At 36.6% G+C, this 20,155-nt stretch overlaps 1 protein-coding gene across 6 annotated transcripts in view; it reads left to right on the plus strand.

Annotated features, from left to right (window-relative positions):
- Pdlim5 (PDZ and LIM domain 5) overlaps window positions 1-20,155 on the plus strand; it is a 169,674-nt gene that overhangs the window by 95,323 nt on the left and 54,196 nt on the right. For 4 of the 6 annotated variants that reach the window (XM_027395849.2, XM_035451934.1, XM_027395852.2 and 1 more), the window contains 2 exons: window positions 7,740-7,912; window positions 8,233-8,269. In XM_027395849.2, coding sequence (XP_027251650.1) covers window positions 7,740-7,912; window positions 8,233-8,269 — 210 coding nt within the window. Of the gene's footprint in view, window positions 1-7,739; window positions 7,913-8,232; window positions 8,270-8,798; window positions 9,858-20,155 lie in introns of those variants that run through there. The other 2 variants (XM_027395855.2, XM_035451936.1) reach the window with 1 other exon arrangement.

Below are 20,155 nucleotides of genomic sequence, written 5' to 3' on the forward strand. Positions count from 1 at the left end.
CAGAAATAATATGTAGATTTTTAAAACATGAATGCATTTAAACTATAGAGGATGTTAAATAATAGTAACAATCTTTGAAAATTCAGTTGCAATTTTTTTATTTGGGTATTACATTTTTAAACATGACTTAAACATACTAAATTACTTGAAGCCCCAAGTTTTAAAGTTGCACAAAAGTTTTTGTAGCCTTTATTTCTAGGTAGCTAATCTGGGCCTTTTAGAATTCCATGAATTTATTTGAAGGCAGAGTGATCTACATACAAGTTTGGTTGGATTCATTGTGATAAAACTTACTTTTTAGGGGAAATACTATGCACATGTGATATGCTTTGCTGATGCAATTCTTCAGGAGATTTATAATTAAAATAATTGTATAGATAGGCCCATTCTGAGAGATCTAACCCCTCTGGAATGTTAACTCACTTAATGAAGAGGATGTGCTTTCTGTAGTGCTGTTGCCATGGCAGCTTCTGAGCTTAGAAAGTGGCGGTGGCACAGCTCCAGGCTGCTGCTGAGGGAGCAAGGAGACATCTCTGGCTCTGTGGTGTGGTTAGCTTTTTAAAAGTATTGATGTGAACACTGAAGTCAATTAGTGCCCTTCACAGAATGTTATGGCTCCTCTTATCGAAGGCAAAGAACATGTGTGTGTTTGATCATATCTTTTTTTCTTGTATGTCTGCTTTATGACAGTAGATGCTAGAGTAATTGAACTCGATAATCACAAGAAAATGATGTTGCTGGTCAAATGCTGATGCAGAAGTTTACTGCGTTGATTAAATTCCAGTTTGAGTAGATAGAATATTCCCTGGGGATGGTCAGTGTCTTAACCAAAACCTTTTAATACTTCTGGAAATTTTACAATAAAGTCTTTTTGAGGTAAAAGGAAAGTGAAGTTATGGAAAAGTCTTGAGTTTACAAAAAGTTTCGGTTTGTGCGTGTGAAACATTCCTGTAGTAATTAGGCTTAATACCATATAGAGCTTATTTCAGGCCAAATGACAGTGCCACAGTTTCAGGGCCTTAGTGGCAGCTCCCTAGTGAGTTGGCAAGTATTCACCCAGCACATGCCCGGTGTTCAGTACAGCCTGAAGCTGAGGATAAAGGGATTATTACATGGTTTGCATCATTAACAAGCAAGCTACTGCCTTGCAAATGCAAACTGAAAGTGTTTAAAAATAGCTTGATTTCAAGTGCTGTCCAGATGTTAGGACAGTGAGTACATAATTTGGTACCTGTCAGTTTCTAAGGCAAATCTGTAGTGCTTTTTGTTATCGAATTTAGACTAGAGAAGTATAAAGTCATGTACTTGACTAGTCAGCCATTCGTCTTCCTGGGAGTTAGTGTTTTCTGGCATCGATGCTCACTTCCTGCACATCAGGTGTCAACTTGTTTCCATCAGGCATTCAACTGGTCAGTTTCGCAGATTTCTATGACTTCAGTAAAACAAAACTCTCGTAAAGTTGAGAGTGATTGCTCCTTATTAATCACTTTTAAAATAGCACCCACCAATAACCAAATGATTAAAAGTTCAAAGGGATACAAAGTAAATGGCTGAGTTGTGTTTTCCTCAAATCATTAGGACTGTTAGTTTTTAAGCAATTTGAAATGGTTGGCTAATTTACAGCTTTTACAGCTATCCCACTGAAATTTGTATTGAATCAATAAACAGGAAACACAAACAAGTGCTTATTGGGTGTCAATACTAAGATATAGCTAGCTTGCTAGCTCCTGTATAGTAAGAAGTCTAACTAGTGTTCTGGTGGCTTTGAGAGTAACTGTTAGGACTATGTAAGCATTCTTTTTCTTATAACTAATAATGATTAAGGTGCTTGTAAGAAATTTTTGTGTTCTGCATATGCAGTAATGTTCTTGGCATGCCATTCTCTCCGCTACTCCCTTACTCCATGGAGAACAGAGCAGGGTTTTGTATTCCTGACTGGCAACAAGCTGTCTTACATGGAATAGATTAACTGATTTGCATTTCACTGTCCACATGTCCTGCATTATAACATGCCACTGCTCTCAGGAGGTAAGTCTTTTGTGTATCCTATATTTCAGTTTTCTTTGGCTGCAACTACTAACAGTTTGTTATGTCGTGTTTTGAAGAATCTGGCCTTGAAAGATTTGAAAGTTAATGGTATAATCAAATAATGGTTTAAAATGCTTTTCTCTTTACAGAAAACACACGTGACAAAGTTAGTATCTGCATTACTGGAGAGGAAATATGGTGATTTATATATGAGTAAACAGCATGACTGCTCGGTTTTTGCAAACTTAAATTAAATTTTGCAAAAGAATTGTACTTTAGAAAAAACTGTGTTTTCAATAAGTTTGGTTTGCATTGGTATGTTATAGTGAATTGCTTTATAGTAATTACTATTGTTTAACTTATATGTGGGGTTTGCTGTGCAGTGGCTGAAAGAGGAAATGCTTGGGGGAATTAATTCTAATTAGTTAGGAGTGTTACAAGACAAAGATGAGAAACTATAAAAACTTGTACCAGTAGTAAATAATATATACAAATCTGAAGTATTTTCAAATCATTCAAAAGCCAGTATTTCCTAGATAAAATTCTCTAAGGCCCTTATGATTTTCCTGAAGAATTAAATCAGATAATGTTAGTGGCAGGTTTAGATATCTTTGTGTAGTATGTTTGTTTCTGTGTGAGCAGTGAAAATCCATATATTTTTTAATTACTCTAAAGAAATAGTTACCATTTTGTTAAATGTCTCAGTTAGTAGACATAGACATTGAAAAACACTGGTATTTTTGTTTTGTTTATTCATACCGATACTAAACTGACTAGTAATGGTGATCTTAAAAACAAGATTAATACTCATTCTAACAACAACTTAGCATTTTTGTATTAATTGAGCTGTGGTTATTCTGAGTGTGTACAGAAATTCCTTTTAGCAGTGTACTACGTTGAAGTCTCTGGAAGTAGGGAATATCTGCTTCAGATATATTCAAGAAAGTTAACTGTTGAATTGTTACAAACACCTTTCTAATTTTCTGTAATCTATTGATTGACCCGAGCACATTAGTGAAACACTCAGACACTCTGAGGTATTATCTATTTAAAATTAACTTACTACATATAAAAACTGGAGGCCATCTAGTAGGTTCTAGTGTAATACATAATTTGTTTGAAAAAAGGAAAACATGCCACTTGAAATTTAAAAAATGTTTAAAGATTTATATTAAATAGATAGCAAAGCTCAAAATTCAACTTATTGGGTATTACTCTGTATTTTACTGTGTCTCTATGACAACAGCCTAATTCTCATTTAGCTGAGTGACCAGGAATGTACTTTCTGGTCATGCTTCTTGTATAGGAGCTATGATTTGATCCTGAGCCAAATTTGGATGTGTCTTTCATTTTGCTACCTATTGTCACGTGGACATCTTTCTATCATTTTGATTTGGTATCTACTTGTGGAGACTACAGACTCAAGTTGTGACTCTGAAAATGAATAATGTGCATAGGCTGCACTTTGAAAGCACTGCTTGAGTAGTCATGGAATATTTGCTCCTACAAACTAGTATTCGAAAGTCTAATGAACAGAAATATGCAACCCAATTTACCACTGAAGAAAACAAACCTCTTGCAGATGTGCTTAGCCCATGACATGGGAAATGGGCATCTTAGCTAGTACTGGTTATCTGGTTATCACGTTGATATTACTACATTCGAAGCTTATCTATTTGAGCATTATTTTCTAAAATATGTGAAAATATTTGTTGAAATCAACTCTCTGTTTATGCCCTTCAACACAGAATATTGCCTCCACAGTTTTATGTTAACAAAAAACATTTTCCCTCAACTTTAAAGTATTGGAGTGTTCATCTATAATTGTTTATAAGAGATCAAGTTGCAAATCGATATTCCTGCAAGGTGGGATAGAAAATGCTTTATACCAGTGTTTCTCAACCTGGTGGTCAAATGACCCTTTCACAGGTCTTAGGACCCTTTCTTAAGACCATTGGAAAACACTGATATTTACATATGATTAATAACAGTAGCAAAATTGCACTTATAAAATAGCACCAAAAATAATTTTATGTTGGGAAGAGATTATATTTACTATTAATATACTCATAAAATGTGAGACTGAACCGTCTCTTTTCTATTTTTAAAATGCATTCTAAACTGATTTCTAAGTGATATATCAGGTTGTACTTTATTATGTACTTCTGTAGGAAAGTAAGAGTTTGATTCATACTAAAATAAATTTTCTAAAAGCCTAGGCATTAAAAAGAATACATGGTTCTTTCTTGGTTTTCAGGAACCTAGGACTTGAACTGATATTAATAGATAAAGTTGTTGTCAGTGTTTTGTGGGATAAACCCAGCTGTTAGACTGCCATCCTCATGGTATTGATGATGGGGTTTTGTCTAACTTTGCGCTTACTTGTCTGTGTTCCTGTGATTATTTTGAAGCATGGCGTCTGTGTGCCATCTCTTAATTGTTTTGCATTTTGCTGTTTCTTTCTTTTTCTTTTTAAAATTCTTTTTCTCCCCATTTTTGTTTCCCCTCTCCACTGTCCCTGTTTTCCATCATCCTGGGAACCTCCATGTCTTCTCTACCTCATCTTTGCTGTGTGTACTGTTCCTCCTTCAGTAACCCCGGCACTGTGTAAGTACTTAACTAATGGATTGTCCTCTAATTCCTTCATTCTGTCTCCAACTAATGTCCACCCCAGAAAATCTTCTTAGTATCATCACATTATTTTTAAAAAGGGCTTTTCTCATTAGAAGCTTTCATATGAATCAGTGGGTATGTATGGAATGCCCACATCTGCACAGTAGAAAACTTTAGTAAAGCTAACTTGAGGGGAGCGGATAACATTACAAGCAGCATGGACTGGAGTTAGAGATATAATTTAGGTATCTATCTTTTCAGTATTGTTTTAAAAAATAAGTATGGATGAGCTTCCTAATTTTGAATGTCTGTATTTTGAAATAAATTACTTGCCCTTCAGAGTTCTTTTTACTCTGTTTTCAAAGATTCTAAAAATAATTTTAAAATCATTAATAATTTTCTTTCTTTCTTTTTTTTTTTTTTCTCCGAGACAGGGTTTCTCTGTGGCTTTGGAGGCTGTCCTGGAACTAGCTCTTGTAGATCAGGCTGGTCTCGAACTCACAGAGATCCGCCTGTCTCTGCCTCCTGAGTGCTGGGTGATTTTCCTTTTTAACATAATCCTCATATTCAAATTTTCACAATGAGGAAGCACTATATAAATGTTCAGAAAATTCCTGTTATTCTGAGACTTTGAAGCCGTGGTGGTAAATGCCATAAGGTCTAAGATATACTGTATTTTCTATAAACATGTCATGCTAACTGCTGCATAGTATTATGTTATTATTCTTAACTTGAAGCCATTGTTTAATGTTTTTATAGATGGAACTTGTACAAAGTCTAACACAAATCATATGTGTTCCATCCCCATGATGGCATAAGCTGAGTATGACTGCTCACACCTGTAATTCTAGTTCTGGGGAGAAGGAAACAGGAGGATCAGAAGGCTAAAGGCCAGTCTGAGCCACATACCAAGTTTTGAGATCAGCCTGGGCTGCACCAGAACCTAATAAAGATGCATATTTAATAAACAGTGCTTACTGACTAATTAAAGAGAAGTTTAAAGCTTAATAAGTTAGCTGCTACAAATCTTTTCAAGTATTTACATAAAATTAAGAGCTGTTTTATATATGCCACAGGCTGTGTTTTTTTTTTTTTTTTTCTTTTGTTTTGTCTTTGTTTGTTTTTTTCAAGACAGGGTTTCTCTATATAGCTTTGGAGCCTATCCTGGCTCTCTCTCTGGAGACCATGCTGGCCTTGAACTCACAGAGATCCGCCTGCCTCTGCCTCCCGAGTGCTGGGATTAAAGGCGTGTGCCACCAATGCCCAGCTTCACAGCTGTGTTTTTATAAATAACTTCTGCCTTTTTCTTAGTTCCTGGAATTCTTGTCTGTTCTTAAAATGATTAGGTGTTGATCAGTATTCATAAATGTCTGTTAGGTAGTTCACTTCCGTAATCATGAATTATCACTGTAAGTTTCGTGTCTTGCTGTTTTTTGCACAAATACTGATTTTTCTTTTAGGTTTGTCTGTGACTTACAGCTCATACGTTGCAGCTAATTTTCTACTCTTCCTGAAATAGCAGTATGATGATTTCTGTGGATCATGATCTGTGGAAGACTGTTTACATATAACATCTACCTTATTGATTCCTCAGAATCACCTTTAAGACACAAGTCCCATTTTTCAAATGGGGTATATGAGACTTAGAGCAGTTAAATTTCTCCTGTAAAACACACTGAGTGGGAGAAAAGGTCCTTCAAACTGTCCATGTGACTCCAAAGCCAGTGTTATTAACCTGGCAAAGCTCAGGTGCTGAGGTAGGCTTTTAATGGTGTGACTACTGGAATGCTGGCAGTCCTATAGCATGATGAGTGCCTATGGTGAGTTAGCCCAGCTATAGCATGGTGAGTGCCTATGGTGAGTTAGCCCAGCAGCTCTTACGTCTACAGCTGGCCACAGTTAGAACATTTGCTCTACTCAGGACAGCATTCTGCCAGATCAGACTTGAGCTCCTGTTTATTTTGTGAATATTTGGCATTTGTCTTATTCAAAAGTAGGAAATATTTTTTTTGTTCCATCAATCCTGAAATAATAATTAGTGAATATTGTGGTTTCCTTAATATTTATGCTACATTAATAAAGATATGAATGTGCCTGGCAAACTCAGTATTTGAATATTTTACTATTGTCTTTGGCATATATTGTCAACCTTAATTCTCAGATTACTGCTTTGTGTTTTCTTTGTTAATGAAAACAGTGTGGGTCAGTGAGATGGACTTGTCCAAAAATCACACTTGTGAAGAGTCATGGAGGTGGAATCTCAACCTTGGTCTCTTAAAGAAACCACAGATCTTCACTGTGCTCACCTGTGATATGCTCTGTTTAGGATTAACTATGCTGTAGATACCATTGAGAAAGTCGTAGAACATAACACTTAGAGCCCTTTCCAAAATTTCCAAAATTTTTAGAATTGCTTGCTTATGTATACAAAGAGATATGATCATTAAGTTGTGAAAGCTAATCCATTGAAGGGTTCTAGAGTAAATATTCATATTTAACTGGCTAAATCATAGTTCATATTGTTTTGTATGGCACAGTAATTTCAAATTGTTGGATTTTTACACCTGTAGACTTTCCATTGTCTGTTTTCCTTATCTTCTTCTTTCCTTTTCTTCATGTTGGGAATCTTTCTTCTGCTGCCTCCTTCTGTCACTTAAAAGGAAAATTCCACCTAAACGGTAATCTTGCTGTTCAGTACAACCTTTTAGCATTGTTTACACTAACCTATAAATTTATTCTACTACTATGTCTATTTAGAAGGGTAATTTAAATTGAGCATCTTTATACCAACTGTGTATATAAAAGGAGTATTGAGAAGTAAATGTATAAATTGCAAATAGTTCACCAGAGACTTTTTTTTGTCATCAATGCAATTTAAATTGGTTTCTTAAAATTTATTTAGCTTTATTTATGTACATTGGTCTGAAGGTATCAGATGCCCTGGAACTGGAGTTACAGACAACTGTAAACTGCCATGTGGGCGCTAGGATTGAACACAGGTCCTCTGGCAGAACAGCCAGTGCTCTTAACCTCTGAACCATCTCTCCAGCCCCTGCAATTTAAATTGTAATTATTATGTTTTCTCTTTTTCTTTCTAGCCCACCGAGAAAACACATTGTGGAGCGCAACACGGAGTTTTATCACATCCCCACTCACAGTGATGCCAGCAAGAAGCGGCTAATTGAGGACACTGAAGACTGGCGCCCACGGACTGGAACAACTCAGTCTCGTTCCTTCCGGATCCTTGCCCAGATCACCGGGACTGAACACCGTGAGTAAACTAGAGATCTTAGGAGAGGAATGCTTTTGGCTCTGATGGTAACATCTAGGCTTATCAGCAGTTACAGAAAACAGTCCTGGCAAAGACTGCATGTAAATCATGTTGTGTGTAGCAAGGTTTCAGTTCAGGGAGTTGCATTGAGAAGAGGGGGTGTTGTACTAGCCTTGTTGTCTGCCAGGGTAAACATGGTATGGATTTGTTTTAATTGCTCTATTTGGTTTCAACATTTGACATTGATTCATACAGATAATTATGTAAGTGATTTTGAAGTTAAACTTAAAAGTTAATTTTGGATCTTATTTACATTGCAGTGAAAGAATCTGAAAATGACAATACAAAGAAGGCAAAGTAAGTTCTCCTTTAATGAATAGAGAATGCTTTCTTTTCATGAATGGTCTCAATTTGTTGTTTTCAAACTTCAAGTGTAATGTTACAGTTTTGCTGTTTTTGTAAACAGAAACTAAGCATTTAACCCATGGTGCCTTTAGTGTGATCTAAACATGCAACCTACAGATTTCGAAATTAGTTGATATTGTCTAGATTTTATGCCTAAAGCAAATTCTCTTTAATATTGACATAATGAATGAATACAGGGTATTTGGGGGATATTTTACTAATAATGCAACTCTAAGTGAATGGGTTTCTGTGTTGTCTTGAACTCCCCTTATTTGGTGCATAAAAGAATATTTCCAAGAGGACTCTGTAGACTAATTTCTGTATTTCCAAAAACTCTCTGCTTTTAAGCACTGCTATTAACAAAACCGCTGTCTGAAATTAAGCTTTTTCAAGGCATGTTTTCTGCATGTTGGAATTAGTATAGAATCTTTTTCTTTCACCTTCTTACGACTCTTCTATCACTCTCTTTTTATTTCCACAGGGAAAAGATACCCCTTCACGTCTTTAGTCCCAAATATACAAAATTACGTGACTGGCACCATGAAGTTTCAGCACGTGCTCTTAACGTACAGTGACTATGAGCCTTGCTTCCCCACCCAAGCAGCCAGCACACAGCTTCCATTCACCTCTTCTTCTTGCAGTCTCATAGCAATATCTGTTTTACATTTGTCTCATGAAAACTACAACATTTCTATACTTCCTTAACAGTTTCCAGTTGTGAGAACGAGAAGATAGAACATGTTTTGTCCTAATCATTAGCTCACAAATGCAAAACCAAAGAAAGAAAAGGAAGTGACTAGACCTCCTCAGTGTATTTCCACCTATTTCCACTGTTCCGGTCTTTGATTGTGGAGCAGGAAGTCTATTTCTAAGGTTGACCTAGCTCACTGGTTGAAGCAGAGATAGATGAACAAATAATGTCCTTGTCTAATTTAGAAAGCAATTCCCTTGTGTCATTACATTTCCCAAGTTTACTTTCAAGTTCATCATTAAGGAATGTTCAAAGTTGATGGTAAATTCTCCTAAGAGAGCAAATGTGAGGAGGCAGATTCAGCAGAGAAGACTGGTAGAGCTCATTCTGGACTTGGGTGTCTTTAGAAGCCTAGTGCTTAGGTGGCTACAAAAAAAAGATCTTTTGCCTTTGCTTGCAGTGAGGAAATATAGTATTCTTTTACTTTAATTTTAAAGATCCTGTCATCTACTAAAGGTATCAACAGTAAGACATGTAGATGATAGCTTTGCTTTATCTTTATGTTGGAGGAAAATAGCATGAAACAAATGTAGGGGATGCTGTAGTCTCCCCTACAAATAAATTTCAATTTAAATGTTTCTGATATTGGAGAAGTATTTTAGTGTTATAAACTATTATGTGTTGCTGCTATTCTTACAAAGCTGTATTTTAGGCAATGCAGGGAAATGCAATATCTGATTATAAATGCTTTCTGCCTTGTAATATAACATATTATATATTAGATTTAATCTCAGTGATTAATGCATTTTGAAATTTGGAAAGAATTGTAATAAAGTTGTCTGTACCTTACCTCTGTACTTGTTTCTTTGAGGTTAGTGACCTGCTGTCCACAACTTGTTAAAACATTAATTCAGTAAGATGAATTTTCATTTGGAGAATGTTTTCAATTCTTGAAGTTACCAAATGTGAAAGTAACACATGGAAAAGACCCAGCCTGCCCTTTTGTCTTCCTGAGTTGTTAGTTATTTAAGGCAACATCTTCTGTGAACAGTATATAATCAGTCTTCCTGTGACACAGCCAACAGTCCCTCCCTGTATAACAGTGACTCAATGATCAATTTTACTTTTCCCAGTGTTCTCTACCTCTGTGTTTCCCAGTGTTCTCTACCTGGAAGTGTTGTGGACAAATTGAAGCAGTTTACATTAATTTCACTTAGTGATTTGTTATTATGCAACAGTTGGCCTGCCAAATGCTGTGTCATCTCCCCACCCACCCTTGATATGAAGGTTGTCCATTTATTGAAGCATTTTCTCAGATATGTGAAGGCTTTCCTCCTTGTGTTTTTATGATCCTGACTTTAGTCCCAGTTTTTTTTACTGAATCTCTGACCTATGGAATTCACTCTTTCGTATTACCAGGCTTTTCTGTACGTAGTAATTATTCATTATTTGAGAAGACAGTATTGGAAAGAAGATTGAGTTAGAGTCACTTTAAAATGATGTATCAGAGTAAAGATAGTATATTCCCACCAAAATCCAATTTTTTTGAATAACTATAGAGTTTGAAGAACTATTAGAAAGAATTTCTAAAAATAAAATATTTTTCCTAATATAGACAAAGAGCATGTATAAAACTTTCTTTCACTTGAAATAGATGATGTTGGAAAAAAAGAGTTGAGTGCCTTGCCTAATGTCAGTAGTGCTTATTTACTGTGTCATCGAAAGTGCAGATGACTGAAATGGTCTCCATGGGAATGGGAGTCAGCGTCCAGCCAGCATCAGGAAGGTGTTCCACTTCCTCTTGCCAGAACTGGAATTCCTGAGCCCAGTGGCTCTTCTGGGACAGCGTGTATTCCTAGCTCAAATGTCTCGCCAGATATTATAAAAATTTACAAAAGTATTTTGTAAGGGTAGTTACCTGATTTATGACTTGTTTGTGTCTCTCTTATACAGATTTCGTCAAGGCTCTTTCTAAGTATGAAATAGGGAAGTCACTCTCAAGTGATTCTCAGCATATTTTCCCCAGAGTGTTTTACTAGTCAGAATATGGGTATGTCTTATACACAGTCATACACTTTTTTTTTTTTTTTTTACCTTCCACATGTATTACTCTTGTGATCAGGGTCATACTCATTTCCTTATCATTATACCCTTTAAGAAAACTCAGATATATACATATATATCTGAGCTTGTATAATAAAAGTCATATTAGGATACAGAATAGCTAGTCCATTTTCACTCAAAAGTACAGAATTGGGCATTTGAATATTATTTATTTTTATTTCATGTCCATTGGTGTTTTGTCTGCATATATTTCTGTGTGAGGGTGTCAGATCTTGGAAGTACAGACAGTTGTGAGCTGCCATGTGGTTGCTGGGAATTGAACCCAGGTCTTCTGGAGGAGCAGCCAGTGCTCTTAACCACTGTGCCACCTCTCCAGTTCTAGAATTGGGTTTTATCCAGACAAATAATTTTACATTTGCTTTGATATGATTCATGACCACTCACTCATTGACTCATTCACTGTGTTCATTCTTTCAAATGAATAGTTATTTGAATGGCAGGCACCAATCTGTGTACTGTGGACACCATAGTAAATAATGGATAAACATATAAATAGGATGACCCAAGGTCATTTGATCTCCAGATAATGAAGTGGGCTAATGTAAAACAGATTCGTCTTAGGCAGGGCAAGATTGCTGTAGGTTATGTGGACGAAGCCTTAGTGCTGACTCTTTGTAGAGAATAAGATCTAGGCTGTGTGATGCTCTCAGGCAGCGCTCAAGGCAAAGGAGACAGGTGGAAAACAGTGTGGCAAGTCTGTAGATCAGAGAGCACAGTGCAGCTGAAATGAAAGGAAGAAACAGATACGAACAGAATTCTTAAGCATGTAAGCAAACTGTTTTTATTCCAAATTTAACCTCTTGAGTATGAAGAATCAGGGCGTTGGGGTGGGTGGGTTGCCAGCTTGTTATATAAAGTGTGTACCTGGTAGTCCAGCTCTGACTAGTGTCAATTTATTATTTTCTTCTATTGAGATTCACTGACGATTTAGAGGGGGAAAAGGCTTCCATTGTCTTTGTGGCATATAGGGAAAAGAATATGCTGTGGAACATAGATAAGGCAACAAAGTTTGAATATCTAAAACTTGACCTATAATACAGGACTCATAATGGTTGGCTTAACAGTTCTGTCTTCTCTGTAAAAAGCTGGCTTGATTTATCCCATTCATTAAAATCCAATGATGCAATTAAGTATTACCTTGATGATTCCTTGCAAAATAGGCATCGTAGCTTTTATTGCTGTTAGAAATAGCAGATCAATTCTAGGTTGTATGCTCAGATTTGGAGCTTACTGAGTTTCCACTTCGGTGGAGGACCTGATAGCTGCTTCTAGATGTGTATGAGCCAGGAAACCTTAGTCTTGTTATTCACCTCAGCACCCACATTCAGTGAGCAGATCCTGTTGCTATGGGGAAGAGGAGATAAAGGGCCTGGTCATTTCAGGATACCAGAGACAGCTTGTAATGGCTGTTGCATCTCCAGGACTGCTGTGGGAGGTCAGTCGAGGCTGCCCACCTCCTCACAGTGGTGGTTTCCCTCTGTTGCGTCCTGCCACCTGGCCCTCTCTTTCACTGACCTTGACTTAAGAGGCATTTCTTAGGAAGCACCGTCCATGCTAAACTCTGGAAGCTGGTGACCAGACTTGGTTGCACAGGTTCTACGGCATGGTCCTTTTACTAATCTTCTCATAATTTTTGTCTTCAATCTCCCTTCCTTTTTCCTTGATCTTTGACACAGAACACAGCCACAAGATTAAAGGAAGTCTTTGGAGTAAAAGATTAGTTACAGTGCATGGGAAGCTAAAAGGAAGATTCATTTACTTTTTTTATTTTTTTTCCCTTGAATAGAAAGTGTTTCTTTGGTGATTACGTTATAGACCACCTTGACTTCATGAGTGGGTATTGTAGTTAGAGCTGTGTCAATGAAGCAATGAAGAAACAACTCATAAAAGGAAAAGGGTTGGGTACGTGCAATGCATATCTAAAATAGTACAACTTGAATGTTGAAAGTGTAAGTGCACAGCATTTTAGAGTCCTATGTATTTCTCTTTTGATGAGCCATTTAATAAATTTTATCTGGGTACATCTGATCTGGGTACATTGTCTACTTCCTGGTCTCTCCTAAAGGTGGCGCTACTGTTCTGTATCTGTTGGTAACGAGTTGGGCAGTATGTGGATACACAAGGCTAGGAGGTGCTGCTAGGCGAAAAGGTTACTGAATGTCTTGTCCCATCAGTTGATGACTTGTCCAGCCCTCGGTGCCAGTGGTGTGATACTGAGAATGACTGGCTTGAGAGCTGCTATTCTCTACCAGAGAGAGTCTTATTCCATCTGACAACTTCACTAGCATAGTCTCTACAGTTTACCCTTCCCACACCCACCCCGCAGTGGAACAACTCACTTCTAACCTATCTTACTATGCAGATTTTAACTCCTCTGATGCCTCTTTCTGGCTTTACTTATGAGCATTTGTCTACATATCCTAATTTTTTACCCCTTTTCTGGAAGACAAGGATTTTCTTACAAAAATGCAGATTGGAAGAAAAGACACTTTCATAGGCATATAGTATTTCCTCCTGGGTGCATGCATTAGTGCGTATATAAGTAAAGTCCTGTACAAATCTATTCAATGATTCACCTTGAAGATGGGTTAGGATCTACGATTCTTCTCAGTGTACCTCCCAATCAAAAAAAAAACGCTGTATTAGTCAGCCCTGGTACAAGATGCACATGTTAAGTGACTTGGAGCCTAGAGTCCCTAGAACACCATACCAGCGCTTGGTGTCTGGTGAAGCCTGTCTTCCTGGCTTCACATGGCCACCTTCTCACTGTCTTCATCCAGCCTTTTCTCTGTGTAAACTCACAGGATAGCATAATATAAAACATGGCCAGTAAAAAGAGTTAGCATTTTAAGTTTCCCTTTTTCCTCTTCTAAGGCACCAGTTATATGGAACTTGGGCCCCATTTACCCTTAACTACAAATTTAAAGAACCTGTGTCTAAATGAATCACACTGAAGACTTCAGAATATGAGTCAGGGTGGTGATACAGTCCAGTCCAGAACTGCACACTTGGCCTTTCCTCATGCTCATTGGACAGATAAGCTGTCAAGAAGTGAGTGTGAAGTACTATCACTTGCTTTGGACCATTTGTAAGCACAATACTATCTTTAGTGCTACTTTTCCTGCCTTGAACAACAAGTATTTGTCCCCACACCTCATGTCCCCCACCAAAGAACATCCTCTTAGAATATAAGTATTTTAGAATCCTCTACTGTACTTGATACTAACAGCTCAGTTACTAATTGACTGAACTTGCCCATTTTTCTTCTCTGCTAAATAATTAGGAAAATTAGTTATACAGTAATACACTGTTCCAATTAAAGAATCAGTAGTAGGTCAAATCTTTTGTTATATAACTAACATATGGCTTACATTAGAGGTAAGGAACTTGAACCCACCTAAGTTTCTTGAATGGAAAATTATGGTACTCCTGTCATGTATTTGCCTGTAGTTGGCTCTTTTCTCCTATTGATATCTGTTCATGTCTGTTTGTTTCATTAAAGCAGCTACTGCTTCTTAGTCTTTCTTTTGTGTTTATGAGATGCTTCCACAGGAGTGTCTTCTAGGTGGAGGAAATAACTAATCTTTGAAACACATAGGTGAGACACTTAGTGCTCTGATGGAAAAGAGGAACAGAAGTCATTTGTCATTCATATTTAAAGAATCTTCTTCATATTGTAGAATTAAGAAAGGCAACAGCAGGGCCAAGATGTAGTCAAAACCCTTGCTTCATGTATTTGAAGTCCTGGGTTTGGTCTCCAGAACTGCAAATATAAATAAACAAGCTAAGAACCTTCTTGTTAGTGATTCGATAGAAATAGAGATGATGATGATGGTATTGAGTGGTATTCTAGAAAGAAAATTAGGGAACGCCTTTGAAAATTTTACTTAGAAATGACTTCCTTAGTAATAATTTTGTCAAATGTGATACAACTTATTTAAAATTAAAAGATTCTCTTCTTGGCCTCATAATTTTTTCTTTCTACTGAATGTAGGAGTACTACTATTCCAATATGCAGTTTATATGTAAATAAATATAAACTAGCATTTTACTTGAGCAAGAGAAATTGCATAACCTTGCTAGGGTCCTGCGTAGTTCATCAGTTTTTTTTAAATCTCCAATTCACAACGAATGATGGATCTTGAGTACTTTACATTGAAGAATTATAATGTGGTACCGAGGCGGTGGCTCAACAGGTAAGATGGCCAGCCAGGCCAACAAAAATGATGAACTTGTGATTCAGCCAGAGGTGCTCTGTCTAGATAGTGAGGAGAGTGATATGTGGAAGAAGACATCTAGCGTCTTCATTGGCACACACACACACACACACATAAACACAGGCATTATAACCCAAGATGTGGCTTTTCAGTTTTCGAAGAATTAAAATGACCGGCAGGTGATGTAACTGCTTTCCCCTTTAGTGTAGAAGGTTTCAAACTGGAGTCCCCAGTTATACCACATGAAATAGTTATAGAGTAAAGAATATCCTCCTCAGGGCTGCTGGTGACACCAAGTAATATCCATATGAATCCTGCCTTCTAACCCTCAGGATGGGATTTTCCAGCAGAAGAATAGATCTAAGTTACTTCTGAACAGAAACCTGTCGTATTTACATACTCACGGACAATTTAAAAACAAACTGAAGGAAATTTCCCTAATTATTTGTAAGTTAATGGTTTTGTTTTTTCGTTTTTTTTTTTTTTTTTTAAATCACCGGTAAATAAATACAAGCCTATAAAAGTTGAAAAGAAATTTCTGGCAGTTTCATGTCTTCGCTAATGTTCTATTTCAGAAACATATTGGTTTCTTATTAAATTGTAAGATATTTAAGGCACATTTAGGGACTGGATAGATGCTTCCATCAGTAAAGTGCTTATCCTGCAAGCTAAGGACCTGAGTTTAACCCCCAAACACATGGAAACAGCCTGTTGTGGTGTGTGCTGGTGAGGGGAAGACAATGGTCCGAGGGCTTGTTGGCCAGCTAGTCTTGCTCAGTTGGTGAGCTCCAGGTTCACAGAGAGGCTGTCTTAAAGTTCAGGTGGAAAGTGATAGAGCTGACACCACAGGTTGACTTCTAGCTTCCATATGCACATGTGCACAAGCGCACACAAGCACACACACCTGTGTACACATGTGCATATACAAACACAAGGCTACATGCTAGCTAAGCATATTTGTTACCCCAAACTGCTATTCCATAAGCTTTGCAGAGGAAGTAAGAATTGTTCCCAACCTGATATTTGCATTCATTTTTATGAGAGCAGTTAACAATCACACTTACACCCAAAGGACAGAATGCCAACACCTCTATATTAGTCTAATTTTATAAAAATGATTCTGAAAATGCTGCTACTGCCTCAAACATTCCTACCTTGTATGTATGGCAATCTGGAAAAGGATCATAGGTCAAAAATGGAAACATGAACAAGTCATTTTTGTGGGTTGCAAAATACAGAGTATTTGTACTTGATCTGCCTTCATGTTCTGGTGATAAATTGTTCTGTGGTATATAGCAACAGCAGATTGGTGACTGGAATGCCGTTGTCGCCATCTGCTGAACCTATGTGATATTACACTTGAGTTCCTTCTGAGAGCAGTCCTTTAGAAATACTTGAGACAAGACAGTTCCTAATTACTCTGTTTTCATGTATGAATTGTTCTCTGTATAGTTCTAAAAACTGCCTTATGACTTTGGCAAACATCTGTGACTTGCCTTTTATAAAGCTCTTTTGTTAATAAAAATCAGTGTTTCTGATTTGCAGGCTTGAGTCCAGACTATATGCCAAGTGCCTTAGAACATGGACAAGCTTATAGATCGGGAACCCTTATGTTAAGATACTTCTCAGGCTAATTTTTTCCATCCTTACCTTCACAGAAGTAAAACACAGTGTTATTGTTAGTTTAAAAATGCAATATCAAACAACGATTCCTTTAGTTCTTCTAACAAACCACAACCTGGAAACTTAGTTAGAAGCATTGATGACGGACAATTTCACCATGATAGTCTTTATTTGGCCTCTTTTGCTTCTGGTTAATTTCATATAGTTTAACCACACTAACATTTCAGAGTATTTAATTATCCTTCTTTTACCTTTATTATGAAGATTTGTTTGTTAAGGTATATGATTTTATAAAAGAAGTTAAGCTAACACATTACATAATAAAAAGTAAAAGATGGGGAAGGCTATTTATCAACTTAATTTTCCTTTCCTTAAAGAACTGGATTTTCAAATCACAAGTATCTTAAAGCCAGTGTTGCTTGCTCCTTCTCTTGCATTTCTCTACTACAGTACAGTAAAAAAATTAAGGCACTTTGACTACATCAAGACAAGACTAGATTGGTACAGTACATATTAAAAAAAAGTTAAGGCACTTTGACTAAATCAAGACAAGACTAGCTAGGGCAGAATTTGGTAAGAGTGAATTAAGAAAGAAAGTAGATAATTGTTACAGGAATGAAAAAAGTGCTTAGTCTGTATGGGAAGGATAATGGCTATGACAGGGAGTAGACGATGGAGTCAAGATGCAATTTCAAGGTGGAATAATAAGGACATGGCAATAGAACATGAGATCATGGTGGAGGCGGTATATGGAAAAGTTTTCCTTCGAGGTTTCTGATAGTATGACCACAAAATGTAACAACATACTTTGGGGTTCAGGTGAGGTGCTTGAGCATCAGGAAGGAACTGGGGAGCACAGGTTAAGGATCTTAGACAGCTGTGCAGACTGGAGGCCGGAAAGTGTTCTTCTCCCTTGATCCTGCAGAATGGTAAAGGTGGCCAGGACTCATTTGTCTAGGTAGATTATTAACATGGGTGCAAATGGAAACACTTAGGCACAGTTGCAAAGAAAATCACAGTCCATTTATAACTGTTCATTTCTCCTACAAAAAGCAGCCAAAGGCTGCAAGCCCAATTCTGCAGATGTATCTGGGAAGGAAAAACTGTCAAGCCCCTGGTGGAAACCAAAAACTCATTTAAGCAGCAGGCAAGGCAGAAAGTTTGACTGCTCTAAGTCTGCTATTAATCTTCCAACCCTAAGAGGAATAAATACTTGGGAATGTCAGGATGAGAATACATGTCTGCTCCATGTTAAGTACAGTAGTTTAAAAGTCTGCCATGAATCTTGTATTTTTAGAGACTGGCTGAATAATAGGTAATCATGTGTAACACGTGGGAAACTTCCCAAGTGAATTTTTGCTAACCTCAGAAATCTGGCTCTTAAAGGTATTATGTAAATTATATAACTTTTAATCCTCGAATATTTCATCAATATAGCTCTCAGAAGCATGAAACTTTTTCAACCCACTGTTTAAAATAAAATAAACTCTTATTGTTGGTTGGCATGTAAATAATGAAAATTCTTTATAGTTCTCTTAAATTGAAGGGCTTCTTATAGTATAAAAGACATTCTATGCAAATGGCATTCAAATCCTAGTCATTTCTTTGATCATGGGTCTTTCCCTAGACAATAACATTTGTTTATCTGGATTGTGACATGTCACTAGAGGTAAAGATGTTCTAAGACAAATACTTACACATATCATGAGTTTTGGATTTGGGAACAAGAAGTTTCATTAATTCAGTTGGTAAATAATTTAATTATTTATGGTAAGTACTTTGTTATACTTCATTTTATATGCATAAATATCATGGTTTCTCAGTTCAGGAACATTTTTGTTTATTGAGGGAGTCTGACTTTAAGCAAATTAGCCACACAAGCAATACAATACAATAACAACACATTACATGCAGAAAAATACAAAGTGCTGTGTACACGTGCAACAGTCACATCACAAAGGAGGTGCCCTTTAAACTGAGTTGAAAGGATGCTTAGATACTAACCCAGTGAGGTGTGATACAACAAGTTTTTTGCTAAAAACAAGTAGTAGAATTTGGTCTGTTTCAAGAAGAAATGGAAAGCTAGATAGAGAGAGGGACGTGCTTGGTGAGTATGCCAGAGAACAGGTAGCACAATCAGCTATCCTTAGGTCAGTGCTGGAAGATTTAAGCAACATGTGATAAAGGTTGCACTTTAAATGGGCAGTCTAGTAGCTACATGCTATTCTCTTTCTTTGGGACAAAACTCAGCAGTGTAGTTTTGTTTGTATGTTTTTTGTTTTTGACTTAATACATGTCAAGATCACAAATACATTGAGTTTTTTGGGTAATATAGAGTGCCATAATTTCTTAATTCTCCACATGGTATGAAAGAGCCAGACCTACATAACATACATAAATAAATGAGCTTAATAGTATCACAATAAAACTTTATACATATACATGCCAAAATATGGATGCCATGTACTTTTTATGTATGAAGCTCTGCAAAATGTTTTTAATTTTGCAAAAAACTGTTTTAAAAATATGGAAATGATTCTTAGTTTGTAGCCTTGCAAAAGGAAATGGTGGCTGTTTTTGTCAGTTGTGCTAGAGTTTACTAACTTGTGTTTATAATTTCTTTATCTTTTTCTGTACCTCTCATAATACTTCATTTCTATATGGCACGATCTTAAATTGTTTCTAGTTTCTAGTTTGTCAGCACTTTCGTAAAGAGATAACCAATTCTAAATGAAAATGAGAACATAAGCACCCCCTTTCTAGATCTTTACCTTAATGGTTATATTTTCTATGTAAGAATCAGTGTAATAAAGCTGATCCGTTCCATTTTTCCATATGTGTGCTTTTAAGAAAACAGGCAATTTTGTAGTTTTCTTGTTTAATTTCTTCCAGTGTTAGATTTGATGCTTGCTTGCTTTGAAACCAACATTTTGCTGTCTTCAATTTTTCTTTACCTGGAAATAACTTTTTCTAAATTTAATATTGGCATCCTATAGATATTTTTTGAAAACAGTGAGAATGCAACAACAACAAACTATGAAAGTAGGAGAGTGATCTTGGAAGGAGTTTGTCGAGGGGGGATACAAGCAGATAAGAGATGACTTTCATCGAAGACCATCTTTATTATATATATTTATATGAAACTTTAACAGTTAAAAAGGGATACGTAGGAATTGAGAGTAT

The sequence above is a fragment of the Cricetulus griseus genome (assembly GCF_003668045.3).
Source record: "Cricetulus griseus strain 17A/GY chromosome 1 unlocalized genomic scaffold, alternate assembly CriGri-PICRH-1.0 chr1_0, whole genome shotgun sequence".
NCBI lineage: Eukaryota > Metazoa > Chordata > Mammalia > Rodentia > Cricetidae > Cricetulus > Cricetulus griseus.